Source organism: Paroedura picta, chromosome 2, assembly GCF_049243985.1.
Source record: "Paroedura picta isolate Pp20150507F chromosome 2, Ppicta_v3.0, whole genome shotgun sequence".
Lineage (NCBI taxonomy): Eukaryota > Metazoa > Chordata > Lepidosauria > Squamata > Gekkonidae > Paroedura > Paroedura picta.
The window spans coordinates 67,114,215-67,136,371 of NC_135370.1; the positions used below are offsets into that span (position 1 = coordinate 67,114,215).

The 22,157-nt window shown below is 40.9% G+C and overlaps 1 protein-coding gene across 1 annotated transcript in view; it reads right to left on the minus strand.

Moving 5' to 3' along the window:
* PTPN4 (protein tyrosine phosphatase non-receptor type 4) overlaps positions 1 to 22,157 on the minus strand; it is a 138,693-nt gene that overhangs the window by 50,936 nt on the left and 65,600 nt on the right. Inside the window, exons 7-10 of the mRNA XM_077320550.1 lie at positions 19,627 to 19,679; positions 18,047 to 18,167; positions 16,309 to 16,396; positions 8,057 to 8,145 (exon numbers count right to left, since the gene is read on the minus strand). Coding sequence (XP_077176665.1) covers positions 8,057 to 8,145; positions 16,309 to 16,396; positions 18,047 to 18,167; positions 19,627 to 19,679 — 351 coding nt within the window. The remainder of the gene's footprint in view (positions 1 to 8,056; positions 8,146 to 16,308; positions 16,397 to 18,046; positions 18,168 to 19,626; positions 19,680 to 22,157) is intronic.

Here is a 22,157-nt window from a genome sequence, read left to right on the forward strand (position 1 = left end):
ATATATATATATATATATATATATATATATATATATATATATATACCACCCCGTATTGAGTCTGCCATGAAAACGCTAGAGGGCGTCACCCCAAGGGTCAGACATGACTCGGTGCTTGCACAGGGGATACCTTTACCTTTTATATATATATATATTCATTCTTGTAATACCTCTGCCTCCATGTTTTCTCTGAAAATCCTGAGATTATCTAGTGCTAGCTAATCTACCACAGATTTATCTTTACATAAAACCAGTTTGCAAAGTGGTCATCCATGGGGGCTTTCCCATCCCCTTCCACACTGCAAGTCCTTGTGTTTCTCCAAGAATAACCTGCCAGGACAATGTCCAGTTCAGCATTTTTGGGGGGTGGGTGGGGGGAGAAGGCATCAATTCAGATAGCTAACAGTAACGTCCAACAATTGATGGACTATAGTACCTACGAAAAGCCAGTGTGGTATAGTGATGATTAGTGTTTGATTAGGGCTGGGAAGATATAGTTCAAATACCCATTCAGCTGTGAAGTTCACTAACTCTCAGAATCAAGAGAGGAGGGGACAGCCATGTTTGCTTCCCATAGCTCTTTAAAAGAAACAGGATACAAATATATCAAGCTTAGGATCTTTCAACTACAGTGTGTACGAGATGAACTAAAGATCAGTCTTGGATCTAGGCTGTAAAATTGTGATAATCTTTCATGTATTAAGGCAAAGGAATAATGAGATTTATTTTTCCCTTCTCAGAAAGAAATAACCTGCATATCCTTATCCATTGTTGTTCCTCTATATATTTGTGAAACAGCCTAAGGGATGGGATGTGTCCGGCTGTCCAAATTGGAATAGGGCTAATCAGGGTGCATCCAGCTTTGCCCTGATTGGCCCTGCCCCTGCAGCTCCCACCCTCCATCCCTGGACTCTAGCCTCTTTGCTCTCAGATGCCTCAGTGCCTGGAGCCAACAGCAGGTAAAGGGAGAGGGCAAAGGGTCGTGGTGGCGGGCTTGCTAAAGAGGGCCTCTTGGCCTGCTAGGCTGGGCCTGCTGACGAGGGCCTCCCGGCCAGCTGACTACCTTCTAAGGAGCTCTGTCCCAGCCCTGCTAACGAACTGCCCAGTCCTCGCCTGCCCAACTTGATCTGGCTGCGAGCTGCTGCCCAAAGCCACCTTCAGCTGACTGGCTGGGGGCCCAGGATAAGGGACTCTTTTAAGGCCCCTTTTTTAGGAATGGGCTTTGAAGCTAGTTTGCTTCATAAAATGAAACATGACAAGGTTTACAGAACCTGTAAGCTGCCTTGAACCATGAAGGAAGGTTCTAATAAATGTTCTAATAACTAACTAAAAATAAACATGCTATGAAACTTGCACCAGGATGGTTCCAATGTGGGCAGCTAATTTTAGCCATGCAACAACCATAACTGGTGTCAACTTATCCTGATACACACTTTGTGAACTGAATAAAATCACATGCATGACACCTTTTGCCCAGCACAATACAGGTTCTGGCTAGTAGCATGATTACACCTCAAATGACTAGCAACACTGTACCAGCTAAAAATAATCCAGCTATGCTGGCACAATGCATCAACTGACAAGTATGGCAGAGAATCAGGTACATATAAACAGCAGCAGCTCACAGATCAAGATACACCATGTTGCACTGCTCCACTGAGATCAGGGCCCTGTGGGACCTAAACCAGTTCCACAGGGCCTGCAAGACAGAGCTGTTTTACCAAGCCTATGGTTGAGGCTCTCTCTCTCTGTAAAAGGATAAGCACGTATGCCACCTAGCTGACAAAAATGTAGCACTTTACCCCTCCCCCCTGGAATGGAAATGATGAGCTCCTAGGATTTTAAATATTAACTTGTTTTTAATGTTAAACTGTTTTTATCTGGGTGAGTGGGTTACAATGTGGCAAATGCAGTTCATTTTTGGTAAGTGTAAGGCGATACATATTGGGACAAAGAATTCCAACTTCAACTAAAAACTTAGTGAAATTGTTGCTCAATGAAAGTATCAACCCAGTGTGCTACAGCAGTGTAAAAGGCAAACTCTATGTTAGGGATTATTAGGAAAGGGATTAAGAGCAACCGGCATTGTAATGCCCCTGTATAGATCTATGGTATAACTTGAAATATTGTGTGCAGTTCTGGTCACTTCACCTCAAAAAGGACATTGTAGAGCTAGAAAACGTACAGGAAGGTGACCAAGGTGATTAGGGGGCTGAAGTTTCTTCCCTCTGAAGAAAGGCTGAACAGTCTGAGACTTTTCAGTTTAGAAAAGAGATGACTGAGGGGAGACATTGTAGCTAATTTATAAAATTGTGCATGGGGTGCCTCAGCAGGTTATATGGATGGCTGTGGATCATAACATATAAACCCTATGATAATGGCTGTCATCATTCTCTGAACATATTTACTGTGCTACTAAGAAAGGATAAATTGCTGACAAGAAATGATACCACAGATATAGACAAGATCAGAGAATTCAGTGGCCAACGTTTCAGGTAAGGAAGCTGCTTTTTGAGGCTTTGGGGACCTTTGGAATTTTGACACAGAGAGACAGGTTCAGCCACAAAATGGATGTTTCAGGAGGCGAGCCAGCCCTAAAATGGCTCCTATAGTGGACAGTGAAGATCCTTGTGCTATGATATAATGTTTTCAAAAATCTGCACAGCCAATCAAATAATCAGTAGCCAATCAAAAGCCCTGCTGGGCAGAAGTCCCACTGAACCCACACACTTTCTAAAAATACTTTGTGGATGCTAGGAAAGGTGTCAATGGATGTGGCCCACATGCATCACAGTAGGAACCCCTGCTCTAAAATATCATACAAATTTAATCAAGTTTGCTATCTATTAATGAATGACAAAACTGTAAAACAGACAGCAGAGAGTCAAATTAGTGTTGCCATGCAAAAATAGCTCATCTGAGGAATGACAATGTGTGTGGCCAGAGACAAAAGGATGAGTCAGTATCACAGCTATCCCAACCTGAAACCCTATGTGATAGTATCACTCCCCAAGAGCAACAAATAAAGAAAGCTAAGACAGTTCAGCCTGAATGAATTTTTTAACTTCCCAAGAAGAAAATTTATTGTGCACTCAGCAATTTAGCAACAAACACTGAGAGACTGATTCCACATGGGTGGAAAAGGCTGGGCCAGTGCCCATATGGCAGTGGTGCTAATCCACACTGCCACATGACATCGTAGCCGCCCCACATGACATCGTAGCCGCCCCATCGTAGCCGCTTTAAACCCTCTGTTGCCCCACAGCATTATCTGCACTCCCTAATCTGCCACAGAGGTCAACATGGCCTATCTAGCCACAGGCCCATGTGGACAGGGTAGTATCGGGACTTCCAGGCCCAGCTCCTCCCCCTCCTATGGCATCCTGAAGGGGACAGAAAATGACCCATCCTGATTCTGTGGTGCTTCACGGTGCCGTAGGACTGAATGGGGCATTAAAAAATTGCACAAAGGCAGAATTGCATTGTTATGCAATCCCACTTTCATGCAGATTTTTTTTTTAATCTGCCACTCCTCCTTGGCTCCCTCCGTGTGAAGACAGTAATCTGGGGCGGGCCTGGTGTGCTGCCCAAAATGGTCCTCCATGGGGATGCAGGAAGTGGTGGGGCCCATGGCCCCACTCAAACTCCCAGCAGCAGCATGGCACGGCTGCCACCGTGTGGAGTTGGGAGGCAACAACTAATATTATTTCAACAGCTGATAACAGAATAACAATACGATGTAAGAAAAATGAAATATAAATCAGAAAGCAAGGATTGAAACACATTAAATAGCAATATTTGGAGCAATTTAAATGTTCAACTGTGGTAAAGTGTAGTGCCACATAATGAATAAATACTGCTAAAACAGAGATATTTCTAATGAGTTTAGTTATTTCACAGAACTTTAACTAACAGACATTCATTAGTGATCACTGAGCAATCATAATAATTTGATTAATTTCAATGGATCAAAGCTCTAGTGGAAATTATTTCATTGGAACATGGGAACTTCAAGTTTTCCTAGACATGTTTTCTTAATTAAACAAGCCCATATGATATGATATACTTTGGGACTTGGGATTCCCAGATTTAGAACCCCACTCTGCTATGGAAGCCACTAGGTGACCTTGGACTGTCATTCTCACTCTAACCTGCCCCATAAGGTTTTAGATAGAATAAAACTGGCAAGAGAAAATATGTGTGCCTCCCAAAAAATTTTTTGGAGGAAGGGAAGGATAAAAATGCAATAAAAGAAAATAAAAATACAGGGCTGGTTCAGAAAAACAGGATCTTTCTTATGTGATGTTTCTTCTGAAATCACTTAAATACCTACAATATCATTTCTATTATTATTTATGGCCTAGCTAAGTCTTATGTTACAACTTCCATGTGACAGGGGCTCACCCACAAATTTGGAATAATGTTAGTGTGGCAATTTACCATATTTACATTACATTTATTAACGCATTTATTAGGGCTGATTATATATGTATAAATTCATACAAAGATTAAAAGCTAGTTTTCAAAGATTAATTAATTCAATGTTAACATAAACTAAATACTTGCTTTCCCTTTAATCTCAATAAAGTCACAATTCAGTTTACAGCCACTTGCTCTATGGTGCCTATAATTCTAACTCCTATGTAGAATTAAACAGCAAATCTATAAATGCAGAGGGGGGAGAGAGTTTGTATGTCTGTAAGCATCAATCTTTGTATACCCAGCTCTCATTCTAAGCTGCTTATCTCAAGGATCATAGCACCTGGGATAAACTCTTCATCAAGCAGAATATAAAAGACTGGTAATCACATCCTGCAATCTTTTCCACACCTATCTGTTCTAACTGAAACCTGGCACCATGTTCTCTCTCCTTCTCTTACTGTTCTTCAACCTGGAGATCTCCTGTACCCATCATGCATTTCACCTAGAAATGAACTAAACATAATGGGGGGGATGAATTTATCCTGTGGCCACCAATGCCATTTTAGAAGCACTTGTAGTTCATTTAAATTGCTGCAAGGCTTAGATCTGGTCAGGAGGCCAGCCCAAGAGATTTTGTTCCCTTCCTTTGCAGGCACAGAAGCAGCCAACTCCCTAAAGGATGCAGTGGTGGCATCAGCTTTCTCATTTCCAAATCCATCTAGTTCCATGCTATGCTTCTGCCCAGCTTTTAAATTTCATTGCATAGGACTCTGCTGCCCTCCCAGTCCCCTCTTTGACTCCTGATTCCCAATACTTACTCCTCCGCCATGTAAATATCTTCGGTTCCTTCCCTCTTTCATGCCATCACATAACTTGAAGCTGCCTTACACTGAATCAGAACTTGTTCCATCAGCCAGTACTGTCTACTCAGACTGGCAGGAGTTATGGCTACCCAAGGTCTCAGGCGGAGGTCTTAAACATCACCTACTGCCAGATCCTTTTAATTGGAGAACATAGGGACTGAACCTGGGACCTTCTGTATGCCAAGAAGAGGGTCTACCACTGAGCCACAGCTCCTCCCCTAACATCAATATTCTCCCCATCCATACAAACATGCACAAACCAATCCCTGCTATAATAAAGCTGAATTTGCCTTCTTTCATTTGTCTTCAAACTCTTGAAGCATTCTATTACCACCACTGCCTCAAATTTCCATCTTTCAAATTTTCCCTTGACCATTTTCAGCGTGCCTTCTGTCTTCTGCTCCTAATGGGAAAACAATGTCAAATCCAAAGAAACCTACTCTTTTAGATTACCCTTCTGTGACTCCTCTGCCATATTTGGATATAGCTGATTATGCTTTCCTGTTCAAATTCCTTCATGACCTAAGCTGTTAGGAGCCTTCTTCCTGTCTAATTGCTCATTTAATGTTTTCACAAGAAGAAGCTTTTCATTTGGGCTTTCCTTTTCTGTTGGGGACCCTTAGGATCTGAGTGACCTCACAGATAATTGCATTCAGAATAATTTGCAAGGGCACAAGGTCTACTTCTCAATTTCCGCCTTCTATCCAACCATTGTCTCAAATTGCCTGCCTGGTATTTCCAACCTCAGTGTGTCCTGAGTTTGACTCTCAAATCTTCCTCTATTCATGTTCACGGGGAGGAGCCCGCTGTTACAGCTAAGCTGAGGAGTGTCCTCTGATCTTAACTACCCTGGTCTCAACACCCTGATCTCAACCATCTTGGTGACCAAGAATGTGGACATTCATTTACCATTCCATATAGAACAAAAATATCCCTGTAACTATTATGAGCCTTTTTTTGGTTGAAAATGTGCAGTGGGACAAGACATGGCATCTGACAATGACTAACCATCAGACTAAAATAAAGATGTACCTTCTAGGGCCAATTCCACCAAACACTGGCATATAAAAACTTGTCATAGCTGCAGGTTTGTAAGACTGACCATGCCTTTTTTGATAGGCCCTTTCTAACTGTGGGGATCCACACAATCTCAAACCATTTTGGGGAACTGGTTTGCATTTAAATTGGAAACCTCATCAGTTACAAGATGTTCTTATGGTAGCAAGTGTTAAAAGTTTTGGGTTCACTGCCATGATGTAAGTTTTATAGTGAGCAAAAATCATGGAGATCACTGAGACAGGAATGGGATGTAAATAACAAAGGTTAGTTAAAAAAAACAAACCAACAGCACAGCAGGTAGGAGAAACCGGAGGCACATAAATTTAAGCCAATTATGGCTTCAGAGAATGGCTTGAAGTCTCTTTAAAGTTTACAGGTACAAATGGACTTTCACTGACTAGCCACCATAGTCCTTCCACACACAGCTGCCACTGTGCTGCAGGAGTTGAGGACTGGGACTCTGAACCACTCTTCAGGGGTCTCTGCAGCTGCATCGACCCCTTCTTCATGCCTTTGCTCCAGCACGACCACGCTGGGAGTCAGAAGATTATTGGTGGGAAGGCTCTTCAATGTCCCTTTGCCTTCCATTGTAGCTAAATTCCTAAAGGATTGTAGTCTGGTGTAAAAAAAACCCAATCCTGTAGATTGCAACCTAAAGTCTGTTCAGACTCAGAACATGGCTCTAGTCATCCTACCTGAACAGTAGGACAAATTAGATTGGAGAAGTCACTCAGTGGTCACTCAAGGAGGATTGGAAAAAAATAGCATTTCAATTTGCCCTACTTTTTGCAAAATGCATTTCACTGATCCCCCTGATAATTGGAGGGCCAAAAGGTCATGTATGTATCTACTATCCGACATGGCTTTTGGATCCTAGTTTCATTTGCTATGAAGATCAGGTTAATCATTATCTAACACAAACTACTATGCTATCACAAAAATTGTTATGAATTTCCATGCCAAAAGGAACGAGTGATTCCCATTTAACAATATCTTGGTGGTAGAATATGTATGCTCCCTGCTGAATGACAAATTGACTTGGATCTAAGGAGAGTCGTAGGAAGCAGAAGCACTTCTGCTCACAAAAGGGAAGAGGGTTGCTTTATACCATCAATTATCCCAGTAACTGCAGGTCCTGAAGCTATGTCACGTGCCACATTGTATGCTCTATTGACCCGCAAGAGTTTCCCCCCCCTGGTGTGTATGCATGGGAGGGGGGGGCAAGGGGACCATAGTGAGAAAATAGGGGGAAGGGGAGATAAGGTATCACCAAACTGTAAGCAAAAGCCTGTTTATACTTTTGTGGATCAAATTAAGACTTTATGGCATAGTTGTTAAAGAGTGCTTCACTAGGGCTAGGAATACATGGGTTCAATTTTCTACTCTGCATAGAACTCAATGAGCAGCCTTGGGCCAGTCACTCTTTCACAACTTTAACTCATTCACAGGGTTGTTGTAAAGATAACAGAAGCTAGACAACCATATGTATCCTGAGGTCCTAGGATGAAAAATGGAATAAAAGTGAGGCAGACAGACATCATCTAAAAAATTAATTGTGCATTAGAGTCATGACAATCCTGAAGAAAACATTTCACTACTCAATCTCTTTTAAAAGGGAGTTGATTAGAATAATCAAAGATACATTTTGATGTGATATTTGAATGATGAACATATGCAGACCACAAAGCTATTTCCTTTAAATGCATCCTTACCATAGAAAGATGTTAATTCGTACCCTGTTCTTATAAATTAGTATGCCTCCCGACATTACTCCAATCATAATTTCATTATTACTTTGATCCTAAAAAAAAAGGAAAAAAGATGAACACATACATCTACCGACTGCTTACATGTGAGAATCTGTCAAATAGGGCTGTAAAATGTCTCCCAATGAGCCTCTGGCATTTCTAGGTGGCTTGAAGAAATGAACACTAGTTTACAAACTGTCCCAGCCTGCCACTTCTCCTTACTTCTTTCCCTTCACTTACCTACCAACATGCTCAAGAGGCCTTCTGCCATGGTAGGGAAGTTAAGCCATATTGCATTATATGTCAATAATGGGGAAGAAATCAGTCCAGAGCACTGCCACTGTATTTCAAGTGAGCTGTTCGACAAAACTGTAGCAGAGCCCCACCTGAACGTCACCCAATGCTTCTCTGATCACCTTACCAAATAACTCAAAATGGGGGATATCATGGACCCTCTGGAGATTATGGTATTACTTCTATGCATAGGTAGGCTTTTCTGTTTCCTTCTTAACTCCCCTCCCTGCAACACACATCCTTATCGTGCACAGAAGCCAACTTATGAAAAAGGAGTTATCATGCTTATTTAAAAATAGATAGATGAGCTTTATACTAAATACTGAAGCTGTATTTTCTAGCAGATTTAATATTCATGGTTAGTGTAATGTGTTTAAATGGCCACAGCATCTTCCAAACACAGGGTAGAATCAGAAGAAAAGCATGAAGGACAACTGGAATATTTGGAACATTCATTCCCAAGTTTATATTTGTAATTAAATTAGATTATTTTAAGTGAGTTGTGTATTTATCCTAAATTTATTTGACTAAAGCATAATAGACAGCTAAAATGATCTGAGCTCATTTCAGTTGAGCTGCAGGCATAGGTTTGACACAAACTATAAAGGACAGCAATCAGACCTGCCTCTTCTTCAAAGAAATGGAAAATATGCTAGAGGTAAAAACAGAAAAGTGATGAATTCATAATAAGACTATCACTTAAAACATCAGAGACACCCAATACTACATTTTTTGTTCATATTTATTGATAGATATTGTACATTTGTTCACCCTGTTATTTAAAGTGGAATTTGCACCATTAAAGGATTATTATTTTGTTTTAACATATTACATTGCAAAGTTCCAATAATAGTAGTAGTATTTCCATCAGAGAAGAGCAGTTATAAAACACAATTGTTATAGCCATAGATGGATACCAAAATTTGAGAAATGATTTGACAACTTTTTTAAAAATGCAGAACTTCCTACCTATTGCCTCTCAAATGGACTAGTTCTGTTAGCTGTCACAACTGCATGAAGAAAATTGATCTGTAACTGTTGTTCATCGATGTCTTCTCCGCAGACACACATTGGGACTTCACTTGCCCAGGCTGCTCATGGAATATTTTTTCCCAGCTGAACTACAAAAGGTTCTCCCTGCCCCTTGCAGAGCTAACATGACAGTTTCCCTGCCAAAACCATCATGTGCCTCATCCCTCAGTTCCTACAAAGCTACCGCAAACTCCCACACAGTCAGAAAAAGGGAAAATTCACAGTAGGGCAGGAGGGAGGAAATGTGTCTTTTGCACAGAAGACATTGATAAACAACAGTTAAAACTGCAACTCTGTGAGCCACCTCGAGTCGACATTGTTAGGAGAGGTGGGATAAAAATTTAAAAATAAAGAAAAATGCTTCACAAACACGTCCTCGGCTGACCATATTGCAGTTTTATTGATTTGTATGCTATCCAGAATTCATGCAGCATACATGAATTAATGTACTCCTCTTGGAATCCATTTGCAAAAGAACTTTAAAATTGTCTACCTGTAAAAGGATTGTAAATGTTGGCTATTCTTTTCATTGTGCAAAAGTAAGTCTATTGTATTTCAGTGTATTTTTATATTGTACTTTCATTGTTGGTTGTTTGCTATTCATTATATGTTATATTCATATATTTCTTTTCTGACTTTTTATTTATGTGTAATATTAACAGTGTTGTCCTTTGGGCACAAAGCTTTATTTGAGGTTTTTACACTGTGACCGCCACCTATTTAAGCAGCAGTTTCACCGACATTTTTTGGAATGCAGCCAAAGATCCTTGCACCCAGATGGAGTGCACAGTCACCTCTAGCAGATAAGGCTCTCCAGCCACCTGGCACCAAGAATGGATGGAAGCCACCACCCATCTGGAAAGCGATTGAGAAGAGGCAACAGCTCTCCCCTTCTCAGGGCCCAGTAACATACAAAGAGTATCTCATCATATCAGAAGGATATAGGTCATATCCTCCTAATGTCTAACTTATGCAGAGCCCTCTTGAATTTAGACTCCCTGGTGGAAAAAACACGAGCAACATAATCTCTTGTGCCAGGTGGGATTTTGAGACCACCTTAAGGAAGATATCCAAACTACTGTAAGGCACCACTTTCTCATAATAAAAAAAACTTTAAGAAATGGGGAGTCAACCTTGAGGACTGCTAACTCATTCACCCTCTTAGAAGAAACTGCTACCAGGAAAACTACTTTTCTGGACAGCAATGTCAATGGGCATGTGACCAAGGGTTTGAATGGAGGACTCATCACCTGAACAAGCACCAATGTCAGAGAGCACTGAGGGACAATGTAAGGAGCAGAAATGTAAAACATTTAATAGCCTGTTTAAAAAAAAAAAACACTGGGCTAATTTGTGGGGAAAGATACCCTGAGCCACTTCACGCTATGCCGAAATGGCTGCCAGGTGAGTCTTAATCAATGCCACCCTAACCCCTCATTTGCTAAGGTAAGTACTCCAGGACAAAAAGTAACGGTCAGATGAAGGGAGAAGGCTAAGACTCAAAATGCACTCATTTCCTAGAACAGGAATACCTTGTGAAGAATTTCTGGGCCTCTGGGGAGAGGAGTTGCCCTAAGAGTATATCCTCTGTGCCGTGATGTGCAATCAGGACATTTTGTGGCATAACTTTGGGTCCCTCACCAGGAAATCTGGCACAGAAGGAAGGGTAATGAACTCAGAGCCCACCAGATATAACTACTCTGAGAACCAAATCTTGTGGGGCTACCAGTTTCCCTATAACTCTGCTCAGAAGGAAAAACAGGGAGAACATATAAAACAATACTAGTGACCAGAAAATCTGGAGCACATCCTCCCAGAGAGGCTGGATTGCTGTCTGTTAGGGAACAAAATCCTACAACCTAATAGGGAAATGTCTGTAGTGAGTGTGACCTGAGGTACCCAACACTCCATCTGGGCTCCGGTAAACAGGTTGGACCCCTCTGCTCACCACAGGAGTGATGTCAAAACTTCCTCAAAGACCAAGAAACAATGCCCAGGAACATGTCTGACTGGGTTATATTTCTTCATGAGTCACAAGATTTAATCATTGCATATGTAGTCTGGCTAAAGGGATCACCATCATGGTCAAAACCATGAGAGCCAATAGCCATTGAACAGACTTGACTGACTGCTGTCTTTTTCCTTAAGAAGTTATGTATCATGGGTCTCAAGTGTCCAGCCCTGTCAGAATCTAAAAAGGCTTTTGCTCTTACAGAGTCCAAAAAAGCACTGATGAACTGGACTTCTTCATGGGCAGGAAAATGGATCTTTTCCCAGTTTACCACTAAACCTAACTGGGAACAGGCAAAGAGAACTACTATATACATCTTCAATATGCACCTTCGAAATTTCCTGGGTGGGAAATTGGTACAACCCTCAGTAAAAAGATGGACACAACTACTGCCATACACTTAGTAAAGACCTAGGGGCTGTGGTGAGGCCAAAGGCAAGTGCAGTGTACAGAAACACTTCAGCCCCTTGTCTAAAATGGAAGTACATTCTGTTGAAGGGATAGAAACATGAAAATATACATCCTTAAGGTTTAGGACTGCAAACCAGGAATGAAAGGAAAGGAACTCACTGACACATGATAAAAAATTCATTCTAAATGCAGAAACCTTACAAAATATGTTTAATTCTCTCAGGTCAAGAATTGATCTACAGCTTCCATCCTTCTTGTTAACCAGAAAAAAACTCTGAATGGAAGCCGTATGACTGCAGATCACCTGCAACCTTCTCCACTACCCCTTTCTGAACAAGCTTATCAAACTTAAGGTAGAGCTCAAGTTATGGATTATCAACTGCTGTAAAACTGGGGTGGCATGTGGGAAGGGAGACAAACTCTAACATATGACTATTATAGACAAAGCCCACCTACTGGAGCATATGGCACAGCATGCTTCATGAAACTGCTAATCTATTCCTAAAACTTGGCTTTTCTGTAAAAACTGAGACAGAATTTTGGTGGTTGCTAATTCTACCTCTGGGGAGTTTGGTGGCTGGTTGACTTGGAGTTCTCTTCCTCTTCAGAAATAGGGAAGACTGATATGGATGATGAGAATATGAATAAGAAGCCTGCACCTGCTAGTACCTTTGTCCTTTATTTAAAAAAGGAGGGCTAATTCATACTGCCTCTGGGTGAAATACTCCCATGGAGCAGGGATGGAAGACAAGAGTGACTTTGCTGTTTGATGATTCTTCTTCATGATAGATAAGAATTTGTCAGTGGTGTGGGAAAAAAAGAGTTGGGAAGATCTTCTATTATATAATGTGTCTCCAATGGGAGAGCAATTGTACGCAACAAGAAGACTCTTCTTAAGACCACCACAGAGGCCATGGATGTAGCCAATACTTCCGCTGCATGTCTGCTTGCATTAATTTCCTGTTTGGAAAGTCTGATCGCCTTCAAATTGATAAGTTTGGCCAAAAATATAGGCTCAGAAGCAAATCCAAATACTGTCATAGATTTTCCCAAAGGAAAAGCAGATAATCTCCAATAATCATTGGATAATTCATGACTTGGAAGAAGAGTGCTGCGGACAAATAAAATTTACAACCCAGGAAATCCAAACATCATCTCTCTGTCTACAGGAAGAAATGCTGGCAAGCTTTTGGTGTATTTGCATTTCTTCAGTAACTAATGAAGAGGGAGTAGGATGGATAGTCAGAAGCTCACATAAATCCTGCTTGATCTTATATTGATTTTCTATCTTGCAAGAAGTGGCTGGAGTAGACGCTGCTTTCTGATAACTCTCGGCCATCAGTTTTGCCAAGCCTTCTGATAGGGAAAGCCACCATGCCCAGTGAGTTGGGGTAAAGACAACTAAGAATCTTGTACTATGGCCTAATCAGCAGTGATAACATGAATGTCAAGTACCTTGGCCATTCTTAGCATCTGTTCGCTGCAGAAGTGAAGGTCCCACTAGAGGATACTGGAGTCAGATCTCCTACAGTGTCACCAGGCGATAGCTCAGAAGCACACTCAAAGCTATAATGAGATGCCATAGCCAAGCCTCCTCAGGTTCAAGATAAGGAGATATGAGTGGCAAGAGACATGATAAGTGCTGATCACTCCCAGCTGTTGGGAGTGATCAGACTACTGTTGCAGGTATGCTGAAGCCATATAATAAGAATGGCATTAGGATGGACAAATCTGCTGCCAAGCAAGAGAAGCCAGGTCAGGATGTACTAGCTGACTTGCTGGAATGCTCAATCGCTCCTCACTAACTTCTGAGAGTGACCTATCAGAAGAGTCAAAGTGAGGTGAAAGAGTGCATGGAGACACTATAATGATGTCCTGCTGATCAGAATTCAGTGCTTGGATTCAGTGTCGGTCTTCTCCTTATGTTCAGACTTTTTATATTTCTTAGTTGGTGGGAACACAGTGGAACTGAAGAGATCAGTGATGTGGACTGAAGACATCTAGATTCTAAAGAAAATGCTACAGAAGCAGCTCTGTTAGGCAGATTGGGAGCCCTCTTAATGGTCAGAATGGACAGGACTGACCGCGCAGGTTGCAATGGGACACCAGTACCTGAACCAATAGGGTTGAGGGAAGACTTCAACTTGAGACTTCAACTCAAGCCAGCAGAGACAAAGCCTCAACAACAACTCACCTGGCCAAAAATAAAACCAGAGCCTGCTGGAATTCCTGCGGTGGCACAAAAGAACTAAGGGAAGGGGGTACCTGCCTCTAGAACATATGATGGTTTCAGCAGGAAAGTTGTTTCATCAGCTCCAGGAGGAGTGAGGCAACCCCCCCCCCTTTGTAGATTTTTTAGCTGAGAAAAAAAACATTCTGTGGTTGGCCTGTGCAAGCACAGTCCCAATGTAGGGCTGCACCAAAGACAGAAGACGAACCATATATAATTGGATTTTTTCGGCTAGTAAATATATAGTCATTGGCAAAAAAATCATGAATCAGAATCTTATGCACTAAAGGAATTTCCTCTTCCAATAAAACTAGACAAAAAGGTCTTAACTAGTAGACATGACCACTGAATAGGGTCAACGCTGGTAAAGATTGATCCACACTTACAGTATTTACATTAAGTAGCCGAGTACATCTTATTCAGCTTATCTTGTGTACAATATCATAAATATATCATTTTATAAGTTTTCTATAACTATACATAAAGCTTTTGCCAAACTAGTTGTAAATATTGTATATTACTCTTGCTCTGCAATTTCACAGTAAAAATACTGCCCCTATTATTATTATTATTATTATTATTTAAATAAAAAAGCCAACTCTTTCATAGGTGTGGATATTAGGAGACATTTCTACATTTGATACAAACCTCATTTCATTTCCTGCTTTTTAAGCATTAAGTATTTAAATTCAGCTGTGTAATTTCTGCTTTTAAAATTCAACTTATTTTCTTAGCTAGAAAAATCAAAACCATTTAATATTAGTATTTTTCTCTTTCAAGGTAATCACAGAAAAGCACTGACTAGAGTTTATTACATATTCAAACGTAATCTGCTAACCAACTTGTTCATGGTTTCATCAAATGAAAATATGAGTATACAAGAGAAACTGATAGGCTTAAGTACTTCAGTGAGAAATTCTCATTAATATCACATTAACTTTTATATTTTGCACTGAAATACTTGGTAGTTTTTCCTGTTCTTTGTTCAGAAACTGCCTTGGTCACTATGATATATTAGGAAATAAACAAAGGAAGCACTAGATAGTGATTCTTCTAGATTTATCAAAGGCTTTTTGAGACCATTACCCATGGTATCCACTTGCCTAACCAAATTGGAGGCATCTTGCTCTGCCTAATTTCAAAAAGTTGTGCTAGGAAATTCAGCTCTACCTCATGGCAACTTTGCTACAGGATGGTACAACATTTCATTTAGTCCCCTCAACATTTAAGGTTTACATGAAACCACCGGCAGTCAAAAACAAAACTGGACTGAGGCATCCACAGTATGATAATGATCCTCAGTTTTTTTTATGTCTTTCAAATGAATCAGATGTGGTGGTGGATGTGTTGAACAGGACCTGGAGCTAGGAATGGGCAGGAAAAGGACATTAATGAGCTAAATCTAGATCAGATGAATGTGTTAGAGAAGTGTTCTTCAACCCTGAATAGTAGTTAGGGTTTATTCTGAACATAGCAGACTTTTCCTAAGAACCAGGTTCACTGCCTGAGGATACACTGAGATCCAGTCAACTATGCATTTTTAGGAATCATCTGCAACTCAAAGTGCCTCTCACTATGGAGAGAAGTGATCTGCATTCTATGTGAGGCTGCCTTTGAAAACTTCTGAAACTGCAAATGACTCAAAATACCACAACCAGGATGTTAATAAAAACACATATGAGTATACCTAAATTTTTCTATACCTAAATTGGTTTCCGGCATAGATTTGAATAACATCAAATGGCTTTGTCTCGAACGATAAAGCTCTAAATGCTTGGTGACCACAGCACCGGAAAGATATGTTGTCCCATTAAAATCACCTTCAGACCCTCTCCTCTCAGTCTCTTTCAAGGGAGCTGAGGCAGGTGACATCTGGGAGAAGCCTTTTCTATGATGGCCCCATGGCTGTGGAACAGTTATGAAATTCATCAAGAACAATTTTTGCTGACAGTTCAATATTGTGCTTCATCGGGCTTTGATTAATTTAAATGGTTTAGTTTTTGGTTTATTATCCCTTGTTCTTGGCCTACCTGATATTTTAAAAAAACTTCATTTGTTGTGATCGAGTCTCAGCACTTTGACATTGTGTGCAATTTTGTTTTCAACAGAAGTATCCAACTGTTCTGAGCTGTCTTGAACTACACTGGGTACATGCACTTCATAACTACAGAATTGGAAAGTATTCATATAGGCAATGCAATGAGTCATTTTCTTCCATAGGCATCAGTTAAAACTTACCCTTGCATAGTGCAATTCAACACCATAGAGTTCTAAGGTTCGAGCTGTATTAAGATAACTAAATTCTGCCTCAGCGGGAGATAAGCCTCTATAATGATAAAAACAGACAAAGCACACAGTTCAAAATGCATAGAATAATCTGCCTCTGTATTTCCAAATACATTTTACATATTAGCATTTCATAACAAAATAAGTAGAAAGCATCTCATTTATCCAATAGCAAAAACGTTTGTTGTCAGTTGTTGTTGTTAGGTGCGAAGTCGTGTCCGACCCATCACGACCCCATGGACAATGATCCTCCAGGCCTTCCTGTCCTCTACCATTCCTCAGAGTCCATTTAAGTTTGCACCTACTGCTTCAGTGACTCCATCTAGCCACCGCATTCTCTGTCGTCCCCTTCTTCTTTTGCCCTCAATCACTCCCAGCATTAGGCTCTTCTCCAGGGAGTCCTTCCTTCTCATGAGGTGGCCAAAGTATTTGAGTTTCATCTTCAGGATCTGGCCTTCTAAAGAGCAGTCAGGGCTGATCTCCTCTAGGACTGACCGGTTTGTTCGCCTTGCAGTTCAAGGGACTCGCAAGAGTCTTCTCCAGCACCAGAGTTCAAAAGCACCAGAGTTCAAAAGCCTCAATTCTTTGACGCTCGGCCTTCCTTATGGTCCAGCTTTCGCAGCCATACATTGCAACAGGGAATACCATAGCCTTGACTAAACGCACTTTTGTTGGCAGGGTGATGTCTCTGCTTTTTAGGATGCTGTCTAGATTTGCCATAGCTTTCCTCCCCAGGAGCAAGCGTCTTTTAATTTCTTTGCTGCAGTCCCCATCTGCAGTGATCTTGGAGCCCAGGAAAAGAAAATCTGTCACTATCTCCATTTCTTCCCCATCTATTTGCCAGGAATTGAGGGGGCCGGATGCCATGATCTTCATTTTCTTGGTGCTGAGTTTCAAGCCAACTTTTGCACTCTCCTTCTTCACCCGCATCAACAGGCTCTTTAGTTCCTCTTCGCTTTCTGCCATTGGAGTGGTATCATCTGCATATCTGAGGTTGTTGATATTTCTCCCTGCAATCTTGATCCCAATTTGTGACTCCTCTAATCCCGCCTTTCTCATGATGTGCTCCGCATACAAGTTAAATAGGTAAGGTGACAGTATACAGCCTTGCCGAACTCCTTTCTCAATTTTGAACTAATCAATGATTCCATGTTCAGTTCTCACTGTTGCTTCTTGACCTGCATATAAATTTCTCAAGAGACAAATAAGATGCTCTGGTATTCCCATCTCTTCAAGAACTTGCCACAATTTGTTGTGCTCCACACAATCAAAGGCTTTAGCATAGACAATGAAACAGAAGTAGCTCTGGTGTCAGTAGCTCTGCAATTGTAGGCCTACCACAGATGAATAAAACTGCAGAATTCTAAACACAGTGTACTTTCCAGATACCTCACTTTATACACAATGATATCAGAAAATTGAGAATAAATACTTACAAAAGAACTGAGTATGATAAACAAGCAATAATGGGTATAATCCAGAGAGGTATCTTAGGTGTGGCCAAAACCTATGTATTCACAGATTTCCCCTCCTCTGAATATGCAAAACCTAGTGCTACATAATGAACTGTTTTTAATATCCTTCAAGCATGGGTTGGGGGGGGGAGGGCCGGAATGGGATGAGATCAGCTGTCCAAAGACCTACTGTATTTATGTAACTTTAATGATTTATGCTTTACATTAATACTTACATATGCTGTTGATGTAGTTTGGATACTTCTTTTTCAAAATCTTGCGGCTGGTCAGGGATGAATGAGTAGTCTGAGAGGTAGCCTGGGAAGTTTTCTGAAAGACTGTAATCTCCCAGTTCAGCTAAAACAACAACAACAACAACACAAATCTGTTTAGCAACATCTCAATTTGAACACTTTGCAGTCCATGACAAATAGCAAGACTTATAAACTTATCCTCCAAATATTTCTTTAAAAAATTAAATGGAATAAAAAACTTAACAGAAGTGCCTGCTACTGTTTGAGGGCTGAGGTCATACAAACCTTAATACTATAGTACTTTAATTTACAATTGCCTTATTAAATACTTGTCTGCTAGAAAAATCCCACAACTTTACTTACTCTCAGCTAAGTATGTACAAGCCTGCAGCCTCTGTCTCCTTGGTGTTAACTATACTAGTTTATTTAACATTCTGACAACAAAGTAAGATTCGAGAAGAGTGTTTGTGTGAACTAACTGTATGGTGTCAGGTTTAACACTGAAATCCACAGTAATAAAAGCACTCCTACTTAATTAGAACTTACTTTAAAGCACAGCAGCTACCATACCCAAAGAGGAAAGATCTAGTTCAGTTTAAAAAGCCACCAGCTTCTTTGGGTGTGGCAACTACAATAAAGAAAACTTCAAAGAAAGGCTGATCTGCATGTGATCTTCCCTTACCTGTTCTTAAATTAGTTCTTGCAGCATAAGTTCTTTACAATGCAATCCTACACATGTATGCTCAGAAATAAAATGCAGTGAACTCAATGGGACTTATCTCTTTATTAAGCAGGCTTAGAATTGCAGCCTTAGTTCTAGAGTTCTGTGCTGGTGGTACTTTATTTATAATCAGTATTATCTTTCTCACATGGATCATTATGCTCAGTAAAACAATAACGTAGTATTTCTCAGTTGTGTTCTCCCATAGTTCCCTGCCAACTCTTGCTAAACTGGAAGCAGTTGCCCAGAACAAAAGCAGTCTCAGTCTTTTCACAAACAAGCTAAAAGTACGCACAATTCTTTAAAGGAAAGCATATGCTCTTGTTCACTGCCCCAATTCATTTTTGAGTTAGAACACAACAGAGGGGCAAGGAATCATGAGCCAGCAAAGTAAAAACAATATATGAAATGCATTAGATTTACATGCAGACACAATGTATATCATTCACAGAAAGAGCATTCAAAATGATTGAATCGGATAAATGGGGGTAGGGTAAAAACATTCAAACAAAAATGTCCCAAATAGATATTCTAATATTTACATTGTCAGTAACATTGTGATATCTAAATTCTGAGTCATATTCATTGGCATCAAAAATTCTAGCAATGAGCAGAACTACTATATATTTTGAAATGTATATATGTATTTTCTCGTTCTAGACTTTACATCCATGTGAGTTCTTAACACTAAATGGATAATAAAATAGCAAAAAATAAATAATAAAACATCATTATTTACTTTTTTGCTATAGCTGACATACCCCAAAATTAGGAAATTAATAAGATAACCTTTCTCCATTAAATATATTACACATTTTAATCTATTAAAAACAGTACTTACACTGAACAGCATAGGAAGCCAAAAGTGCAGCAGTATTGTAAGGGCAGGGCAATCTAATAAAAGATGTAAAGTAACAGAGTGAAATGGCAGTAATCTTTTAAAGCATCTTTTTTTAAAAGTGTATTTGCAGTACACAGGCTAACAGCAGCTAAATTATCAAGAAGACAGATTTCTTTTCTACAGCATAAAATATATAAAGATTTCTTTGTATTATATCATATGTTTCAATATTTGGATGCTACTCTACAAACATAGGTGCACAGCAACATGTACTTTGGGAGCTTCCAGGTTGTCAACAGATGGCTGACACTGCCAATTCTGACATATCTAGTTGTTTGTGTAGGAAGGATGAGAGGCCTGAATTTATTCTCTTCTCTCCAGTGAGAGCAGAGGGGGAGGGGAACCCAAACCAACATGCAGATTTCAGTACCTTCCAGCTAAAGATATGAACAACTGGTAAGGCAGTGTGCAGCCTGTATACAAGATGCAAAACAACCAGTGGCTTACCTGTGAGAGGTCCTTCTCCCCAGAGTTATAGGAAGACATCTTTGGGTATTTTTCACACATCTCTTTTTCCCCTTCCTGTTTAAGGTAGAGGGTGTGACTTCTTGCCCAAGTTTGAGATTGCCACGGTATCCCTGAATTCTGCACATAGACTAAATACTCAACTCATGAAAAGTTACTAGAAGCAAGAAGCAGTCCCAGAAGGGGAAAAGGCGTAACTATAATTCTTGGAACCCAGAAAACAATCTTCACAGGTGTAAAGAAAGAACAAGCAAAGTAGCAACTTCTGGGAAGGGATGAAGATATCTTCCTATACCTCTGGGGAGAAGGACCCCTTATAGGCAAGGCACTGGTCATTCTCCCCCAGAGGTTGAAGATATTTTTGGGACCTCCTTAAGCAGTGTCCCTATGGGTGGGAAGCTGCTCCTGCAGAGATCACCTCCTGCAGAATAGCCCTGCTGAAGGTGGTATCAGCTGAGTTGAACTGATCTGTTTTGTAGTGTCTAGCGAACGTTGCCGCTGACAACCACATAGCTGCTTTGCACTTCAATAGGGATCTGATTGAGCGAGGCTGCCTTAGTAGTGGCACTATGAACTAAATGTGCCAGAATATCCTCTGGTATAGGTTTGCCTGAGGCCTTGTAAGCCTCCACGATACATTCCTGAGACATCTGCTCAGGGAAATCTTTGACAACTTGCTGCCCTTGCTAGGCGCTGCAATAAAAATAAACGCTGCAAACGCTGGCAGGGGCTGGCAAGCTGGCAGGGGCTCATGGGAATTGTAGTCCATGGACATCTGGAGGACCACAGGTTGACTACCCCTGCTGTATACAGTTTCTTTGCATATGAAGAGAACTGTTTGTTAGCCATGGGCTTTACCCACTCCTTCCAGAATGTCTCTCAAAATAATCCGGAAGAGGAAATAGCTTTTGGTCATACTCTTCAGGTGGGAAGAACTCTGAATTACCCTTGGGACCCTTGGCCTTTTTAGGAGTTCCCTTTGCTTCTTCAGTTAAAGGAAGTTTGAGATCTAGGGCTGCTAGAGTTTTTGCTAATAAGGTTATCTATCTTGAATACCCTCTTGGAAGGCTCTGGTAGCTCTATATCTATCTCTAGTTCTTCATCCATGAGGAATTCAATATCAGCCTTTGTATTGGTATCACTGCCTGAAGAACGATCACGCTCTCCACAGGGGCTATACCTCCTTTTCCTAGTGGCTTTAGTGGGCTAGGAACACCTGGGCTGTGAAGTATCAGTGTCATAATGTCTGGAGAGGTGGGGGGGGGGGGAGGAGATGAGTCCAACCTGTCCCTACTCTTGTCTCTATGTTCTAAAACTTGCGAAATAAGTTGCATGTGTTTAGCAATGGATTCATTTATTGCATTAGGAATATCCAGAGAAACGGAAGATTACCCATCAGGCCTTACTATGCTTTCCCAGGAAGCCTTGTTGGGCTGGGCTCTTGGGTTGAAGGCCCCCTAGGGGGCTGAAGCAAGATGACTGCCAGAGGTACTTGCTAATGACTCAAAATAGTGCCCAGCTGCAGTTGCGGCTGTCTTTTCGGTGTGCTTGTCACAATCGCCCAAGTGCACTCCGACCAGACGCGGGGCGGCCGTAGCTGGCTCGCCCACTGGTCCAGGGAGCTCCACACTGCCTTCCACAAGCAAACCTGACGGTTGCTCCTCCAAAAGGAAATCATTGAACCTCTTATCCTCCATTAGATCAGCTAGTGCTGCAGGGAGGTCCGAGTCACAGAGAGCTGCCACAGGCTCGCTCTTGAAGTTGGAGAGGTTTTTTATTTAAACCCCCTTCTAGAAGTTGGAGAGGAGAGAAAGAAGGCACTAGAGGAAGATAGCAAAGAGAAAAAAAAGTTTTAAAGGTAAATGCCTGTTACCGCTCCAAAAAAGCCTAACCTCCCTGTATTGAGGCAGAAAAGAACTGGAGACGAAAACGAACTTGCCTCCCTGAAGACAGGGGTGAAAAACACCCAAAGATGTCTTCCACCTCTGGGAGAGAACCTGTATACA